This window comes from Podarcis muralis, chromosome 14 (assembly GCF_964188315.1).
Source record: "Podarcis muralis chromosome 14, rPodMur119.hap1.1, whole genome shotgun sequence".
Taxonomy (NCBI): Eukaryota; Metazoa; Chordata; class Lepidosauria; order Squamata; family Lacertidae; genus Podarcis; species Podarcis muralis.
The window spans coordinates 46396996-46416049 of record NC_135668.1 but is presented as its reverse complement, the minus strand read 5'-3'; the positions used below and the strand labels follow the sequence as shown (position 1 = coordinate 46416049).

General features: G+C 47.8%; 2 protein-coding genes and 1 long non-coding RNA gene across 5 annotated transcripts in view; 2 read left to right on the top strand and 1 right to left on the bottom strand.

Annotated features, from left to right (window-relative positions):
• Positions 1–5254, top strand: part of PLA2G10 (phospholipase A2 group X) — a 20828-nt gene extending 15574 nt beyond the window's left edge. The window contains exon 4 of the mRNA XM_028706069.2: positions 2656–5254. Within this exon, the coding sequence (XP_028561902.2) occupies positions 2656–2804 (149 nt within the window). The 3' untranslated portion in view covers positions 2805–5254. The remainder of the gene's footprint in view (positions 1–2655) is intronic.
• Positions 4003–19054, bottom strand: BFAR (bifunctional apoptosis regulator). 3 transcript variants are annotated; one of them, XM_028706065.2, is made up of 10 exons: positions 18883–19054; positions 16913–17082; positions 16298–16356; positions 14288–14615; positions 12783–12984; positions 11035–11204; positions 10522–10666; positions 7482–7652; positions 4892–5094; positions 4003–4261 (listed from the first exon to the last, which is right to left on the bottom strand). In XM_028706065.2, exons 4-10 carry the CDS (start codon positions 14545–14547, stop codon positions 4069–4071), a joined length of 1344 nt encoding a protein of 447 aa, XP_028561898.1. In that variant the 5' UTR covers positions 14548–14615; positions 16298–16356; positions 16913–17082; positions 18883–19054; the 3' UTR covers positions 4003–4068. The 3 variants fall into 3 exon arrangements, with proteins under 3 accessions (XP_028561898.1, XP_028561900.1, XP_028561899.1); XM_028706067.2 differs by lacking the exon at positions 16913–17082 and having other exon boundaries at positions 18863–19054; XM_028706066.2 differs by lacking the exon at positions 16913–17082.
• Positions 12980–14823, top strand: LOC144325443 (uncharacterized). Its single transcript, XR_013390599.1, has 2 exons — positions 12980–13247; positions 14115–14823. It is a non-coding gene; the product is annotated as an uncharacterized LOC144325443 (long non-coding RNA).

Sequence of the window (19054 nt, the reverse complement as noted above, 5' to 3'; positions counted from 1 at the left end):
CCAAGCAGGCATGGCTTCAGAGCTGGGTAGAGTTGGCAGGGCACCCATGCTGCAGCTGGATCGCTGGAGCCCACCCCGGCCTCCTTCAGCTTCTCCAGCAGCTGGCCCCACTGGCATGGAGACTGGCAGCACTGCAGCTCCCAATTGCCCCCTTCATTCACTCTGGTGGCCATATCTGCTAGTAGCATCAGCAGCCCTCTTTGCCTAGGACCTGAATGCAATGCTCAGCACCCTGACACCAGGCCCTGCACCGCAGGGAAAACAACACGGCCCTGATCCGGCTTGGATTCTTTAGCTGCTATTCCTGCATTGCATGGGGTTGGACTAGATGCCCCTTGTGGCCCCTTCTGACGCTACAGTTCTGTGATTCAAAGGCCCAAGAGATATTCTAGCTGTAAGCAAGGAACATAGCTGTCGACCGTCCCTTATTTGGCGGGAAACTCCCTTATCCCAGCGCCATGTCCCGCTGCTGTCCCTTATTGATGATATCCCTTAAACTTCCTGGGTTTCAAAGGAAACAGCTCCTCTCCCTCCCTCCCTGCGAACCAGGGAGGAGGGAGGCTCCAAATGTGTTGCTTGGCTGCCCGGCCCGCCCCCTCCGGCCTCCTCTCACCAGCCTTGGCACCAGGGAGCCCCTCCCCGCTGGGACTGGCTGGAGCCTCAAGCCCTTCCACCACCATCCTCCTCGCAGCCGCCGAACTGAGCGTCTCTGCCTGGGGCCTCCCCTCTGCCCGTCACCGCTGCTCCCGCTAGGCCGTACTGCGGCTGCGCCGCCGAAGGACCCAGATGAGATGGGCAGCCTGGCACAGCCTATGAATTGCTGAGGAGCCTTGAGAGGAGAGCGAGGGCAACCATAGAGAAAGCAGTTCAGAGAGAGAAGGCGGAGGCACAGGCAGGTGTTCCAAGGGCTAACCATAGAGGGGGAAAGCGGAGGAAGGACCGCAAGCATTTCTCCCATAGATTTGTAGTGGTAGACTAGCATAGATGGTCTGATCTGCGGGTTCACTTTGGGCGCTATTCCCCCCCCCCTTCCTCCCACCCTGCCTGATGGAACTGAGAGCTGCAGATGGAGCACGAGAGAAAAGATACAGAACTGCAGCAGCATCTTCGTAGCTTGGACTTCGTTTTGCGCGAATAGCAGTTGCTGCTTGTAGTTATATAATTGTAGTGTTTCATCAGCTGGTGTCTTGAACAGCAACCTCTGGAAACGAAGGGCTAAAAACCGGCGCTGCTCTCCCAAATTACCTGGTCCCTTTTAACTTCGTATTTCAGCTGGTTGTCTAAAATCCCTTATTTTGGCTGCTGATCCCTTATTTTCGAGGCTGCTGGTCCCTTATTTTCAAATCTGTAAGTTGACAGCTATGGCAAGGAATTTCAGAGAGGTGTCCATGTCAGATTAAGCAGGTGTGGCGAACCTCTAGCCCTCCAGATGCTACTGAACGACAACTCGGACGTTGGGGATGTCGTGGGATAGTTCAGTAAATATGCAGGTTTTGTGTGTGACCGCTGTGAAAAAAGGGCAAATTCCATGCCAGGGTTCATTAGGAAAGGAATTTATGACTGTGCTGTTATACAAATCTAGGGGGCGACAGCATTTGGAGTACAGTTCTGGTTGCCTTGCCTCAAAAAGGATATGGAAAAGGTTCAGAAAGGGCAAGTGAAATGTTCCAATGGGATGGAGGAAAGATGGCAGCTTAGAGGAAAGGCAAGTAAGAGGCGACAAGATAGAAATTTTTAGGATTACGCATGGCCTGGAGAATGTGGAGATAAACTTTTCTCCCTCTTTCGTAACACTGGAACTTGCGGACATCTATCAAAGATGAATGTTGGAAGATTTGGGATAGATAAAAAGAAAGGATTTCTTCACTCACTGCATGGTTAAATTGTGGAACCTGCTCCCACAGGAGGCAGTGATACCCACCAATTTAATGACTTAAAAAGATTAGCCAAATTCATGGAGCAGAGGGCTGTTGATGGCTGCGAGATGGGAACTGGGAATCTAGGGCAGTAGGTTAAGGGAGGCTACCCTACCCACTTACAGTGGGACTTACTTCTGAGTAACCACACATAGGATGTGCTTCATCCCATTAGTGTTTCTGTCATTCCTAAAGACACTGGCCCTCCCAAGACCCTGGGCATCCAGTTTTATTCAAAATATTTAGTATCTAAGTAAGTATTTCATTATGGGACGCGGGTGGCGCTGTGGGTTAAAGCCTCAGCGCCTAGGACTTGCCGATCAAAAGGTCGGCGGTTCGAATCCCCGTGGCGGGGTGCGCTCCCGTCGTTCGGTCCCAGCGCCTGCCAACCTAGCAGTTCGAAAGCACTCTCGGGTGCAAGTAGATAAATAGGGACCGCTTACTAGCGGGAAGGTAAACGGCGTTTCCGTGTGCTGTGCTGGCTTGCCAGATGCAGCTTGTCACGCTGGCCACGTTACCCGGAAGTGTCTGCGGACAGCGCTGGTTCCCGGCCTCTTGAGTGAGATGAGCGCACAACCCTAGAGTCTGTCAAGACTGGCCCGTATGGGCAGGGGTACCTTTAAGTATTTCATTCCCTCTCGTTCTACTGAAGGCCAGAAAAATCTGCGCACTCTGGTACCCATTTTGCAATGCCTCGAATGATGGGCTTGATTCCTGGTCTCCCTTTTTCTCTCCACAGAGGATATAGAAGACAAGTGCCAAAAAATGGCTTGCGAATGCGACCGCGAAGCAGCCAAGTGCCTGGCGAGCGCCCCCTACAATTCCCAGTATTTGTTCTGGCCGGATACTTTATGTGGGTCGTTCAACCCTCAATGTGAAGATGATTAAGAAAGGGCGTCACTTGGGCCAGGCTTCACGGACATGGGACGTTCCCCTCCTCGAGTCACTTCTCAAAAACAAATCAAAGCGGCTCTAGATTTCACCCAGCTCTGGATGGGTGTTGTCTAGACACACACACACCAACTTCCAAATAATTTCAGCCATTCTTCAAACAAGAAACGTTTCCCCAAACAGAAGGGGATAACATGCCCCAACCCAGCTCCTTGGCCCAGGTGACCCAAGGCTGCCTGCCTAACCTCGGTACATCTCATTTCAATTCAGTATGTGATATTCTCCTCTGGGTTATAAGTCTGAAGTGTCGTCCAGAAAGGACTCAGCCCCCAGAGTAACCATTTCCTTATCTTGTATACCCCAGGCAAAAGTTTGCTTGACCATGAAACCTCAGACCAGCCTACCTCACAGGGCTGTTGTGAAGGGAAGAAGGGGGAGAGGGAGAAGAAGAAGGGTTTTTGGTAAAAATGTCATACTAATAATAAATATTAGAAAAAAAATCTTCCGTTTTAATTCTTAAAAATGTTCATAGGCAAATCTGAAGATCATATCATTACAAACGCAGAGTCAAGTTTAATTTATAGGGGCACATCATTTAAAATAAAGCTAATCTTGGTTTTGGCATACATTTAACGAGTGGCAACAGGAGGCGTTCATCTACGTACAGGGAAAAAGCCCACCGTCTCACAATCAATTGGTATTTACTTGCAGAACATCTTTTCCCTTTTTTTCTAAAAGAAAAAGTGGCAGCGGTTGGCAAGTAGATCTAGTAAATCAATACAGCAACAGAAATTACTTCAAATTCACAAACACGACCAGAGCTGTGTGTGTAAGGAAAAGGGGTCTTTGTCAGGATCTGAGCCATTTTTAGAAGGGTCAGGTGTCTCTTAATGGTATACAGCTGCTTAACGTGTAAATGCAGGACTCGTTTTGCACGAAAAAGGAGCCTGACTGCTTCGATTTCTCATCAGGCTTCTTGTGCGGCATGGCCAGATACAAAGGTTCGATTAGTCCAAAAGCAAACGTTCTGATTATAGGGAAATTAATTGTTCCTTCTCCACGAGGAAAAGCAGAAAAGCACCTCCCTTCACTTGTTGCCGCCGTCACAGCTTTGGAAAGGAAGACTTGCTGCAAAAGTAGGTGTGCCATTAAAAAAAATAATCACAAGTTTTGTCACTGTGGAAAGAAAATTAAATTGGCAGCTCCCTGCCACCAGATGGTTCAGGACTGAACAGCACAGTGCCGATCCCAGAACACGCCATCAAAGCACTTGAGTTTCCAAGCGACGGATTTCTTTCACCACAAGATCAATGTTTATAATTGGGTTAAAGTACAAAGCCCAGTAGAACAGGCAGTTGCAAACAAACTGAGGAATAACTGGCCAGAAAATAGCCATGAGGAGTCCCTGGGTGGACACTTTCCAGAAATGGCCCCACATCCGGTGAGGAATTGTCCTAGATGGGGAGGGAAAAGAGCAGATTATTAGAGCCCTAGATCTCATTTCCAATGAACCTTTGGAACTCTTGCAGAAGCTGCAGTAAAAACATCCTTGCGCAACACACAACAGTTCAGGGAAAGCAAACGTGTTCAATCATTTACAGGAAAACACCACTGTAATAGTTTTAAGGAGAGTTTTAAACAGGCTCAAAAAGGAAACTAAGAGAAAGGAGAGAGGGGAGTACCAAAAACGGGGGGTGGGCCTCCAACATGTACAGGAAATGTATGGTTCACGACGCTCCTTTTCGTTTCAAATGAAGGTTGCTTATCTGGAGCACTCTAAGTCACATGCTTTTCCCTGGAAAAGCTCATAAACGAGACATGTCAAGTTAACCTTGGGGACTTTTAGATATCCAAAAATAAAAGATCCCTGGCACACCATTGCACAACTAGCTTTTCCTCCCCTGAGCAGGAAGAAGCTGAGTCACAGAAGGAGAAATCTCTCTGTTCAGTGCAAGTTCTCTCTTTGATTTCCGCAAAAAGACGGTGATAAAGAGAGAGAGAGAGAGAGAGAGAGAGAGGGATTTTACAAGTACAAAACCAGGGTTGCTAATTCTGGAAGGCAGAAGGGTCCGAGAGGGACTTACTTCAGCTCCCTTCTTGACCACAGCCTCCAGAAGGAGAAGAGCTCCAGCACAGAGAGCAGCATGGCATTGACGATGATGAAGCGGGACGTCCAGTAATGCACCTCTAACCAGTCCCAAGCAAACTCCGCTATTAGCTGGTAGGGCAGGAAAGAGTATTTCACAAAGAATTCTCGCCACTGCTTCCAAGCAGGCTCCTTCAGATCCTGAAAGAGACAGAAAGTGTTCAGGAAAAGCAGGCTGGGCACCACAATAAAATATCTCTGGGTCAAATGTTGCCATCAGAATTTGGTTCTTGCTACTGGCATGCCCAAAATTTATTGACCGCTTTTCCTTGAAAGCAAATAAAAATATTTCTGCCCATAAGTGGCTTAGGATCTGTGTGTGTGTGTGTTCAGTTTTAGCCCAAAGCAAAGCCATTTCAGATGGACAGCAGGCTAAAAAAGCATGCCCGTCAACACTGGAGATACCGGCATGGCTCTTAAACATGGGTAGGCAAACTAAGGCCCGGGGGCCGGATCCGGCTCAATTGCCTTCTAAATCAGGCCCGCGGACGGTCCAGGAATCAGTGTATTTTTACATGAGTAGAACGGGTCCTTTTATTTAAAATGCATCTCTGGGTGATTTCTGGGTCCTGCCTGGTGTTTTCACATGAGCCAAATGTGTGCTTTTATTTAAAATGCATCTCTGGGTTATTTGTGGGGCATAGGAATTCGTTCATTTCCCCCCCAAAAATATAGTCCGGACCCCCACAAGATCTGAGGGACAGTGAACCGGCCCACTGCTGAAAAAGTTTGCTGATCCCTGCTCTTAAACATGACGATGTTGGTAATCTTGGCAGGAAGCATTTTCTTATCTCAGCATTTAATGCTACAGTGGGGCTTAGGAGTCTGTACAGTGGTACCTCGGGTTACATACGCTTCAGGTTACAGACTCCGCTAACCCAGAAATATTACCTCGAGTTAAGAACTTTGCTTCAGGATGAGAACAGAAATCGTGCTCCGGTGGCGTGGCAGCAGCAGGAGGCCCCATTAGCTAAAGTGGTGCTTCAGGTTAAGAACAGTTTCAGGTTAAGAACAGACCTCCGGAACAAATTAAGTACGTAACCAGAGGTACCACTGTACTAGGATTTCCCAGGAAGATTTCTGGCAGTGCGATCCCTGGAGCGAGCACATTTTGTCCATATTAGGTATATGCCCTCTTTGGAAAACAGTTACTTTTTTTTGCTAAGGACAAGCAAGTATCTCTAAGGAAGCATAACATGAAGGAAAGGCACCCTGTATCACTGCAAATATCTTTTTAAAAAGGTAAAGGACCCTGACAGTTAAGTCCAGTTGCAGATGACTCTGGGGTTGTGGAACTCATCTCGCTTTACAGGCCGAGGGAGTCGGCGTTTGTCCACAGACAGTTTTTCCGGGTCATGTGGCCAGCATGACTAAGCCACTTCTGGCACAACAGAACACTGAGACCAGAGCAGCGCACGGAAAAGCCCTTTACCTTCCTGCCAGAGCGGTACCTATTTATCTACTTGCACTTTTTAGTGTGCTTTCAAACTGCTAGGTGGGCAGGAGGTGGGACCGAGCAACGGGAGCTCACCCTGTCGTGGGGATTCGATCGGCCGACCTTCTGATCAGCAAGCCCAAGAGGCTCAGTGGTTTACACCACAGCGCCACCCGCATCCCTCATATCTTTATGCAGTGGCAATTAATGTATTTGGCGTCTGCCAAGCCTGCAGAGGAACACAGAAATCTGCTTCACACTAAGGCCCCGCCTTCACCATACATTTCAAGCAGCATCATGCCACTTTACACAGTCCTGGCTTCCCCCAAAGGATCCTGGGAAGTCTAGTCTGTTAAGGGGGCTGAGAGTTGTAAGAGACACCTGCTCCCTTCATAGAGCTATGGTTCTAAAGAATGATTTAGCAATCAATCCCAATGTGTAGAGATATCCCACATTTTCTACCAGTGATAAACAGTATTTTTAGTTACCTTTTTCTCTTCTCTATACAGTCGTACCTTGGAAGTTGAACGGAATCCGTCTGTTCGACTTCCAAAACGTTCAGGAACCAAAGCACAGCTTCTGATTGGCTGCAGGAAGCTCCTGCAGCCAATCGGTAGCCAGGGAAGCCGCACCCGACGTCCGGCTTCTGAAAATCATTCGAACTCTCATTTCTGGGTTTCGATCGTTCGGGAGCCGATTTGTTTGGGAACCAAGGCATTTGAGATCCAAGGTACGACTGTAATAGTGTTTTGTAAGACTCATGAGTACTCTATTTTATATTTTTCTTTATTATTATTATTATTGAAATATTTCTTTTTTATTATCTTTTTATAAATGTGTTTGGATTCTAGAGCCCAATGTGTTAAAAACCTTCAGAAAATTGTTAAATAAAATGAAATACAAAAGCCTTTGGCTTGCTGCCCCCATGATGTTTGCCCCCATTTTCGCTCCTGGGGCCATTGCTCACAGGGCTTTTGGCTGATCTGCAACCTCAAAGCATTCTGTACTGCCGCCCCACAAAACCCCTTCCCACTTTTTTGGTGTTCGGGAGGGGGGCATGTTCCCAAGGCGGACGTCTCCTGCTCTTACTTACTAGTAGCTTTGCAAGAATGTCCTCCAGCTCCTCGTCCTGCATGGGACAGATGGTGTGGAGGAAGGGCAGGAAGACGTCCGTGTAATCGAAGAGGTACAAGTAGAGCATGGTGAGCCGAGGGGAGCTCTTCAAGGCGTACAACAGGAACAGCGACTTCCCAGGATGCACCGCCTGGAATGCGAGGAAAGGGAGAGAAACGGGGGAGAGTCAGCCGTTAGCCGGAACACATGAAGACACGAGAAAGAGCAAACGGAAGCAAGGGAGAGGGCAAGGGGTCTTCTGTGAAATGCAGCTTTGTCTCACCAACCTCTTCACCCTCCAGGCGTGTAACATAAGATCCGAGTCATATTAAGTAAGGGTCACATGAACCCTGCCTAACTGAGGGAGAGGCTCTATCTTCTTCTGTTCTGGTGCTTCAGAGATCAGAGGCATCATTGTAGATAGCAGAATGAGAGATCACTGCCCCCACCTGACCCCCCAGGGCAATCCTGCTCCCTTACTGCTCAGCCCTAATTCTAGATCACCAATAATCTAGTTAAAAAGAACAGGTCCCAACACCAACCCTCCATTTTCCATATCCCACCATGGAGAAAACTGTCCATTTATTAATACAGTCGTACCTTGGAAGTTGAATGGAATCCATTCCGGAAGTTTGTTTGACTTCCAGAACGTTCGGAAACCAAAGCACAGCTTCTGATTGGCTGCAGGAAACTCCTGCAGCCAATCGGAAGCCGCGGAAGCCCCATCAGACATTCGGGTTCCAAAGAACGTTTGCAAACCGGAACAGTCACTTCCGGGTTTGCAGCGTTCAGGAGCCAAAACGTCCGAGTACCAAGGCATTCGAGATCCAAGGTACGACTGTACCCTGTTTCTGTTCCTAAGTAAGTCCTGATCCATAAGAGGATCTTTGTAGTTATGTCACAACTACTCAGCTTACTCAGGGATAAATTTTCAGGGATAAATTTTCAAAAACCTTTGGAAAACCTAAGAGCCCATTGTCAACTGGTTCATCTCTGCTAGCACACTTGGGGAGGGGAAAAACCCGCTAGATGTTGAGACAGGACCTACCCTGGCAAAAGCCATGCTGATTCTACTTCAGCAAGGCTTGTTCCTCTTGCTTGGCAATTCTACCTGTTTAGTGGGTTTCCCCACTACTGACATTAAGCTAACTGGCCTTTCATTCCTCTGATCCCTGTTATAAATTAGTTCCCCGTTATTAATCAGCAGGAGGGGATTTGCTCTGTGGATTTCTCCCTTCAGGCCAGCCCTGCATCAAGCAGCCCAGAGTGTAACTGTGGAAGACATCATTAGAGTAGGCAGTGGGGAGGGAACTTGCCAGCGTTAAATTGCACAGTGGGGAGCACACTGTGGCATTTGCCTTCAGATGCAGGAAATTCCACAGAAATTGGGGAGACTCCCTGCTCCTTCAAGCCAGGCTAAGATACTTTTATTTTATTCATGTATTTATTACATTTCTATGGCAATTTTATCTTCCAAGGAGCTCACATTGGTGTTCATGGTTTTCCTCCTCCCCATTTCCTCCTCCCAACAACTCTGTGAGGTAGGTTAGGCTAAGAGAAGGCGACTGGCCCAAGGTCACCCAATGAGCTTCATGGCTGAGTGGGGCTTTGAACCCTGGTCTCCCAGGTCCTAGTCCAACACTCAAACCATTACACCGCACTTGGGCGACACAGGCTGAAGACAAGATGGGAACCAGACTCAAGAGCAGGGCTGGGTTGCAGCAGGGATGCCGAGGATCAAAACACCACAGGGATGGAAGAGTACCGTATTTTTCGCTCCATAAGATGCACTCCCCGCCCCTAAAAAGTAAGGGGAAGTGTGTGTGCGTCTTATGGAGCGAATGCAAGCGAGAGGCAGGCGGGAAAAGCCCCCAAGAGCCACACACATGCTCCGTGCGGCTCTTGGGGGCTTTTCCCTGAGGAGGGAGAAGGGACTGACTGGCCGCTTATCCCTCGGGGAAAAGCCTGCAGGAGCCGCACACCCTTTAAAAAGCGCTTTTGCTGGCTTTTGTGGGAAGTGGGGAAAGGGACAGAGAGCAGTCCCTCAGTCCCTTCCCCCACCTCCCAGAAAAGCCCCCAAGAGCCGTGCTCCCTTTAAAGAGCCGTGCAGAGTGTGTGTGTGGCTCTTGGGGGCTTTTCCCCTGAGGAGGGAGAAGGGCAGCCCGTCAGTGATGGGGCTGCCCTTCTCCCTCCTGGGGAAAAGCCTGCAAGCGCCGCACACACACTCCTCGTGGTTTGTGAAAGGGAGCGCTGAGCAGAGCCTGGGATGCATACAGACTCTGTTCAGCGCTCCCTTTAAAGAATTTTTTTTCCCCTTGCATTCTCCCTCTAAAAACTAGGTGCCCCTTATGGTCAGGTGCGTCTTATGGAGCGAAAAATACAGTGGTACCCCGCAAGACGAACGCCTCGGAAGACGAAAAACTCGCTAGACGAAGGAGTTTTTCGTTTTCTTAGCCGCTTCGCAAGACGCATTTCCCTATGGGCTTGCTTCGCAAAACGAAGCTTGCCCTGCAAGCTCCGGGGATAGCGGGGAAGCACAGCGTGTCTTCCCCGCTGTCCCCGGACCTCTTTTGAAGCAAGGGGCGGCGGGGAGAAGATTGCTTCTCCCCGTTGCCAGCCCCGCAATTTCCGGGGACGTAGGGGAAGGCGCGCGCGCCTTTCCCTCTGTCCCCGGACCCCTTTTGAACCAAGGGGCGGCTTTAAACGCCTTCCCCTCTGTCCCCGGAGATTGCGGGGCAGGCAACAGGGAGAAGCAATCTTCTCCCCGCTGCCCCTTGCTTTAAAACAGGTCCGGGGACAGAGGGGAAGGTGCGGCGCTTCCCCTCTGTCCCCGGACGGTCTCCATAGGAACGCATTGATTGATTTTCAATGCATTCCTATGGGAAACCGTGCTTCGCAAGACGAAAAACTCGCAAGAAGAAAAAACTTGCGGAACGAATTATTTTCGTCTTGCGAGGCACTACTGTACGGTAATTTGGTGCAGGCCACTGGAGGCAGGACTTCCTGTAACATCCTCTCACCTTGTACTCCCAAAGGTTCTGAGGTGGTTTGACGCCCAGCATCTTCACACGTTCCAGTTCCGTCATAATGGCCTTCCTGTGGCTACTGTTCTCTACATTGTAAGGAGCCTTTGAGAAGTCCTCGTCCGTGAGCGTCAGCAGGAGCCTGCAAGACCAGGAGTTACTGTAACATGAAGGAAACGCCCTCTGCCCTGCTCCAAATCACGCTGAACTACCAAGTCGAATATCACCATCAAGACAAGACGGGTCTGTGGATATTTGCACTGAGAGCAAAGCGCGTCTGCCTACTCTAGAATTTAGACATGGTCCTAGCAAGATGACTAACAGGGAACTATTGCTAACAGCCACGCTACAGATAAAAAACTTACTTTGAACACAACAAGACTTTTGTTTTGTTTTGCCCCTGTGTTCACATCACCTGAGGAGCACAAAATCTTTTATAAGCAAGGCACCAGGTACAATGAAGTTTCTCTCTCAATAATCTCAGAACATCACCAAAGAGATCTTCCTCACCTCCCATTAACGCGCTCAAGTAAAAACCTCTCCTTGTAGAGGGAAGTCCAGGGTCCCAGGTGCCCCAGCCAGTGCACCACCTCCCCAGCGGTCCATTTCGCAACGGGTTTGTGGACGAGGAGGTCATCTTCCGACTCCCGGCTGCTCCAGTGATAGCCGAGCAAAACTACCTAGAAAGCAGTGAAGAGGGTCCATGACGGGTAATGCACAGCGGTGACTGGGGTGACTATAAAACATATTAAACATGTTTCAGATGTTTAATACAAGAGCAAAGCACCCAGTGTGGCCCAAAGGATAGCGCTGGACTTGATTGATCAATTGATTTTAATTATATGCCGCTTTTCCACAACGAGATGTGCCCAAAACAGCTTGCAGCAAATATTCAAAAGCATCAATATAGAGAGCACTGGAAATACAAATATTCTAAATACGGAACATGCCAGTGAATTCAAAATTACAAAAATCAACAATTTAGCAAACACAGAATAATTTCAATATTAAAAAAAACAACACCCCACACCACCCAAAGTAGGCTTAAGTACAGTCGTATTTTGGTTCTCGAACGCCTTGGTAGTCGTACGTTTTGGCTCCCAAATGCCACAAACCCGGAAGTAAGTGTTCCGGTTTGCAAGCGTTTTTTGGAAGCTGAATATCCAACGCAGTTTCTGCTCGAATGCAGGAAGCTCCTGCAGCCAATTGGAAGCCACGCCTTGGTTTTTGAACGGTTTTGGGAGTCGAATGGACTCCTGGAATGGATTAAGTTCGAGAACCAAGGTACAACTGTACATAAATACAAAGCAAAAATGAACATTCACCAACAGTAAAGTTTCTGGTCTGGCACTCCAAGGAGCCTGGCTTAAATACAGCTTGGAGGGAAAGATGACATACAGATGGAAAGCCTGATAGCCAAGGACTCACTGGGTGACTCTGGGACAGGAACACCCTCCCATAACAGCACGGTGGAAGTGCTAGGGAATATATTATGGGAGCCCTGTAGCTGAAGCGAGCACTAAGCTTCATGCACCATGTCAAACATTACTCTTCCCTCGGGGTACCTTTCCACTTTCTAGTCTCCAGCATTTTCTTTGGGGACATCAGCCTGTAGGAGGGGGAAAGAGGTGGAAACCTACCTGGTGGCCACAGCCAAATGCCAGGCATCCCAGCTACTGAAGAAGGAAGGGCCAAAGCTCAGTGCTAGGGCATCTGCATTTTATCTAGAAGGTCCCAGATCCAATTCCCGGGGTCTCCAAATAGAGCTGGGCATGTCCCCGATCTGAAACCCTGGAGATTCATGGCCAATCAGTGTAGACAAACTGATCTGCACGGATCAATGGTCTGACTCAATATAAGGCAACTTCCAAGGGCAGACAAAAACCAAATCTAGTAGCTGCGAACCTCTATAGCAGCGGTTCTCAACCTGTGGGTCTTGAGATGTTGTTGGACTACAACTCCCATCATCCCTGAGCTCTGGCCTTGCTAGCTAGGGGTGATGGGAGTTGTAGTTCAACAACATCTGGGGACCCACAGGTTGAGAAAGGCTGCTCTATAGGCTTCCCTTCACCTTTCCTGCTCAAGAGAACTAAGATGGAGGGCAATAGGATGTCCTTTGAAATTTCTCTGAAGGGGCCCATTAAGTCAGGAGACTTGTTAAGTTTTCTGCAACTACACAATCAGCTCTTCAAAAACCCATCCTCAGCAAAGCCCTTTATGTCCCACCAGCGCAGGGCTTTTTAAAGGGGGAGACTTACAGCCACACAAGTCAGCGCTGTCAGCACGCCGGAGAAAAACCCCCCTCCTCGAGGATTAATTCGCCCCGCCGTTGGAGCTGCAGAGGTCTGATCGCTCCCGTATTTCTGAAAGGCAGCGAGGCTGAGGGATGCGTCACTGTTCTGCTGGATGTCGTCCTTCCGCTGCTCAATAGCATCTGGAAACAGTTTTTCGATTGCATCCCTAGAAAAAGAGAGCATTACTTTGCAAGACTTCTTCCTGCAGTTTGCGGCCAGGCTGAATCTGGAGAAGGGGCCTTCTCCTCTGGGGCACGTGGCTAGAATGCTGGACTGGGGAGACCAGAGTCTAGCTCATCGGTCGTGACGTTTGCTAGCTGTCCTCAGGCCAGCTGCACTCTCTTCTCAGCCTGGCCTACCTTACAGCACTGATAAATGAGCTACCATGAGCTCTGTGGAGGATGAGTTGGGTACAAGCAGGTGATAATGGTAAGTCGTTCTGCTGGCTAAACCCTTTTAACCGGGGGGGGGGGGGGGGAGAGATCTTTTACAACCACATTATCTCATGGACAGGCTTCCCAGGGTGCCTGTGGTGGGCGGAGCTAGAAGCAGAAGGGGGAGGTGCAACTGATGTCAATCTCACCTGCAGACGGGAGACTGCATTTCAGCTATGCAAAACACACACACCCCTCCGTTCAGGGAAGCAAGAGGTACCATCACCTTTCAAGGACACATTCTAGCCACACAAAAGTGTCTCAAAGAGGGTAGAGGGTGTGATGTGGGGAGAGGCCTGGAGGAGAACATCTGGCTATTAGCCTGGAACTCCTCCTCCAGTGGTTTGAACTGAAACAGCCGTGGAGAGCACCAAGCGAGCTCTACAGTGGTCTTTCTACCCCAGGGAAGACTCATGCAATACTGAAACGCCGAGACTGACAGTGGAGGGCATTTAGAGGATCTTAAGAAGTAAGCCTTTCCCAAACCATGGCATTAAGAACAGCAAAAGTAGAGAAGAGGGGGAAATGAGTCCAGGATTTCTTTTTTTAAATATATATTTTTACAAGTTGTGTGTCTTTGTTTCTCAATTTGATCCTTTTACATGGTTTTGTATGTATTGTGGTATTTATGCACTGTGACTTGCTGTTTTTACTAATTATAGTTTAGCAAATATTTATTGTAATTATTAGGAGTGAATTACTATCCAATGATTGTTTGCTGACATTTAATTTCATTGTGTACTATGATACTCTAATATATTATTGAGTATTACTTTGTTTATTTTAAAGTCATGTTTTTATTATGGCTTTTCTACATTAGATCAGATTGTTATAAGGTGTATGATCTTTATTATTTCTTCAGCTTGCAGACCACCTTGCATATAGTAATATATACATTAAAAGTGAAATGAAAAATGAAATTAAAAGTATGAAGATCGTAGGACCAACGGTTCTTACTAAGCAAAGAGGGCAGACTAACACATCTCAACCATTGTATGAAGACCACATATCACAGTCCTCGACTGCTAGAATCACCTGAGAAGAATGTTGACTTTGGGGAATCCTTCCCATTTCCCCCTGCATTCTGGACACTCGTTCTTCTTGGAAGACGTCCACCATAATGCCAAGCAATGCCTGCAGAAGCTGTGCCCACAGTTCAAGGTGGTAGGATTGACGAGAATATCATAGCAGCAATGGCAAGAGAATTCGCTGACTGATATCCGCCGGCTGACCCCGGGAGAAGCAGCTGTCTGAACTTCCAGCCTCTCCGACGGCCACGTCAAACCCTCCTCCATGTCCTCTTTGTACCTGCAGCAGCCAGCACAACACCCGCACGGCCCTAGATCTTGAAGCACGCCACAAGCTATGGGAAGAGAGTGAGCCCGTTATGTTTCTCCGTGAACACAATCCAATGTGTAAAGAAAAATGCATTGTTAATGCAATGAGATAGCTTGTTGTTGTCGTTGATTAAATCTGTGTATCGCCCTTCATCCGAAGATCAGAGGGTGGTTCACAGCATAAAAATACAAAACGAGAACAGAACACATAATAAAACAAAAAGAAACCAATAACCCCATTCTCACAAGCTCATTTAAAAAGCCATAGACTATTAATTAATCAGCCAAACACTGGGCTGAAGATGAATGTTTTCATCTGGCACGTAAAGATGCATAGTAAAGGTGGTGGGTGAGCCTCCCTGGGGAGAGTGTTCCCCAAAACGGGGAGCCACTACAGAAAAGGCCGGTCATCATGTTGGCACCCTCTGGACCTCTCATGGGAGAGGCACACAAAAAAGGGCCTCAGATGATAATTGCAGGGTCCAGGTCAGTTCATTAGGGGAGAGGCAGTTCTTGAGGTACTGTGGTATTGAGCAGTTTAAAGCATTATAGGTCAAAAACAGCACTTTGCATTGGGTCCAGAAACTAACTGGCAGCCAGTGCAGTCAGGCCAGAATCGGTGTAATATGCTCAAATCCTCTTGAGCAACCTGGCCGCTGAATTCTGCACCAGCTGAAGCTTCTGAACCGGTTTCAGAGGCAGTGCCACGTATAACACATTGTGGTAATCTAACCTAGAGGTTACCAGAGTTCAGACAACAGAAGTTAGGCTATCCCTGTCCAGATAGAGGAGCAGCTGGGTCACCAGCCAAAGCTGTTGGACTCTGGACCACTGAGGCCACCTGAGCATCAAGCAACAGCAAAGAATCCAGAAGTACTCCCAAGCTACGTACTCGCTCCTTCAGAGGGAGGGCAACCTCATCAATGGCAGGCAACCTCCCATCCATCTGGTCTAAGGAACCACCCACTAACTGTGCCTCCATCTTCTCTGGATTGAGCTTCAATTTGCTAGCTCTCATCCAGTCCATTATGGAGGCAAGACACTGGTCCAGCACTTCCGCTGCCTCACCTGCAGATGTAAAGGAGATGCAGAGCAGTGTGACATCAGCCTATTGCTGACCACGTACTCCGAAGCTCTGGATGACCCCACTTAGTGGTTTCATGTAGATGTTAAACAGTATGGGGGATAAAATTGAACACTGAGGAACCCCACACTGAAGGCTCCACAGGGCCAAAGAGCACAGCTGTAATGGGAGAGGCGATGTCTTCCAGTACTAGGTAACTCGGGAAAGGAATGTTGTTCTCACAACAACAAAGGAATTAAGAGTGGACACAGGCTCTTAATTATCCAATGGAATGAGTTAATAATGACTAGATCCTTTATTAAGTTATAATCTCTATGGTGGGGGAAGGAGGAGGCAAGAAAGGAAGATATGTTGACTTAGAGGGCTTTATGGGAACAAAAATTAGAAGAAACTCCTACCAATAGCCAAGCAGTTTCTAACCATTTAATTATATGCATATTAAAACATTTCTATCCAAAGCATTATCAGATTATCAAGATTACCCAACAATATGATGTCTGAACAGGACTGCTTAGGTTTCTCAACTGCCAACAAGGCAGGCCAATATAAATTCCCAGTTGTGCCAATGTTACCATCAAGTCTACATGCTTTCCTCCTAATGAAATACAGAATCACTCTACGTACCTGTGGTTGAATCCACATCTCACACAACTCTATTCCTACTAAGGAAAATTTCGTTGGTTCTAAAGGAAGAGATAAAACAGGTTGTTCACTTCAGCAAACAAAAAAACTTCTCTTTAGCTGCTGTAGAGAATATTGATCAAACTGGCAAAAAGTGTCTCTCACACACTTTGGAACATGCAAGGGAAATCAAATAAAAAAGTTAATACAACTGCATGCCGAGAAAAGTTGCCCACGTCTATATTCTCCTGCAGGAACAGACTCTAATATCCCCTTTAGAAAATGAAGTCAGAAGCCCCAGAACGTTTGTTGTGTTTACTACAAATCTGGTTTCTTCCTCCCATGGGCTTTATGTAGAATTGGGAAAATATATTTTAATGCCATGCTTGTAACACATGGGGGCGTGGCAGAGAGCAAATATGCTGCTTACATGTAGAAGGGTTACACAATCCACACAAACTGTTTGCCAATGGCTACTGCAAAACAAATGCAATCTACCTCTGGATATCACTTGCTGGGGGGGACGGGACAGCAGAGGGGGGCTGTTGCCTTCAGGCTGTGGGTACTCGAAAGGCAGCTTTTGGAAATGAAATGCGCAACTACTGTACACAGGCCTACCTTATTATGAGCTAGCAAGGCAGTCTTTTTGCTCTTCTAGGCCACAGGTGGGGAACCTGTAGCAATCCAGCTGCTGTTGGACTGCAACTCCCATCATCCCTGACCACTGGCCACTCCGCATGGGGTTGATGGGATTTCAAGAGTCCGACAAGGATTAAGTTGGCCTAATCCTGAATTAAGTTAAGATAGCAAATGAAGCCTCCATGCACAAGGACAGTCAAAAGTACCAAATGCTGGGAACAAAAAACAGTGGAAGGTTGCGGCCTTCCATGCCTCATGAACATCCCAGAAGAATCTGCCAACAATTCTTGGAGGCGGTTTGCTGGGTAGGTTAGGCACGCTTTGGACTGACCCAGCAAATTTCAGTGTTTCCATACACATCCTGCCTCATGAAACCTGGGACCTGTAGTTTAAGGGAACTATAGTTTTGTGAGGGGAAGTTTCTTGTTCGGGGGTTGCCTTAAACTTATTGTGCGTATGCAGCCCTCCCTTTACAAACTTGTCTGGCACCAACACTGCTGTCATTCTGGCACCCTTCAAACCTATTTGTTTGCTTAGTTTAAACGCTTTAAAAATTTGGTTTGCACCCTGCTTTGCTGATTTTTAAAACTGCCTCTTTTTAAAGAGCTCGGTTACTGTTTTAATTGTTTTACAAGTTGCCACTTATTTTGTGCGTGCGTGTTGTGCCTCAACGTGCCCTTAGGCTGAGAGGAATCTCTCCACCTGCGCAGGAACCTTTAAATCTCTGTGTCGTCATCCTCTTCCTCCTCCTACTCCTCCCTGCCTCTGAACTCTCACCCTGCCTGAAGGGGTCGCCCAGAGAGAGGGGGGGAAGAGCTGCAGGGAGAGAGGAAAGCTCACTTCCTCCCCATACTCTACCTGAGGGTGGGCTGCTTGGGGGCAAACCTCCCATGTTTGCTATCTCACCACCACCACACACATTATTATTATTCCAGTAGCCGTGTTGGTCTGCCATAGTCAAATCCAATGTCTTTGTTCAGACCAGGTCTCTCCATGGTTTTAAGTTTGGTAATAAGTTGCAATTCAGCAGCTTCTCTTTCCAGTCTATTTCTGAAATTCCTTTGTAGTAAAACAGCTACTTTGAGATCTTGTATAGAATGTCCTGGGAGATTGAAGTGTTCTCCTACTGGTTTCTCTGTCTTGTGATACCAAACTTAAAACCATGGAGAGACCTGGTCTGAACAAAGACATTGGATTCTTATCTCATTATACATGACAAAGCCATTTTTCACCTTCTCACCCCTTGCTTTTTCCTGTAAGACCTATTGCAGTCGTTAAGAGTCGTCAACAGGCTCTTCACAGCTATCTGCCAATCACCCATTCCCACCACCCTTCTGAGTAATACCCCTCCCCACCTCCTCACTATATAGAAGGATCTGGCAACTTCTGTTTCAGCGTATCTGAAGAAGTGTGCATGCACACGAAAGCTCATACCAAGAACTAACTTAGTTGGTCTTTAAGGTGCTACTGAAAGGAATTTTTTTATTATTATTATTTATTATCATCATCATCATCATCATTATCATTATTATTAGGTTATCTCCAACATTGTCCTCCTTAAAGTTAGAATCACAGAATTATAGAGTTGGAAGGGAATCTCCATGTAGAATCGTAGAGTTCAAGCTGATTTGATTTCAACGGGTCTACTCCCAGTATAACTTACAACCCAGAAACGTTTTATATTACAATATCATCATCATCATCATTTGTGGGTTCTGCCCAAGGAGGCCTTACACACCGCACGCCCGTCGAAATGAACGAACCTTAGTCCCTCCTCCCATTACTTTCAACGGGTTTACTCCGAGTAAAACAACCTCTACTGACAACAACAGCAGCAGCAGCAGCAGCCGCGACGCCGCTTCGGCTTTTCCCTCCCCCGCCCCTTGACCCCTTTGGGGGGAAGGGGGTCCGGGCCCCTCCGACTCCCACCTCCTCCTCCTCTTCCTCACCCAGCTTGACACCGGCGGCATCTCCGTCTCCTCAGCTGAGCCCCGCCGGGATCCGCTTCTGGGCAAGCATGCGCGGTGACGCCCGATGCCCCTCTTGGGCTGACGTATCACTTACGCACGGGCGCCTCTTTGTCGCCTAGAGTGCAGCGCCGACCTGTACACAACTGGAGGG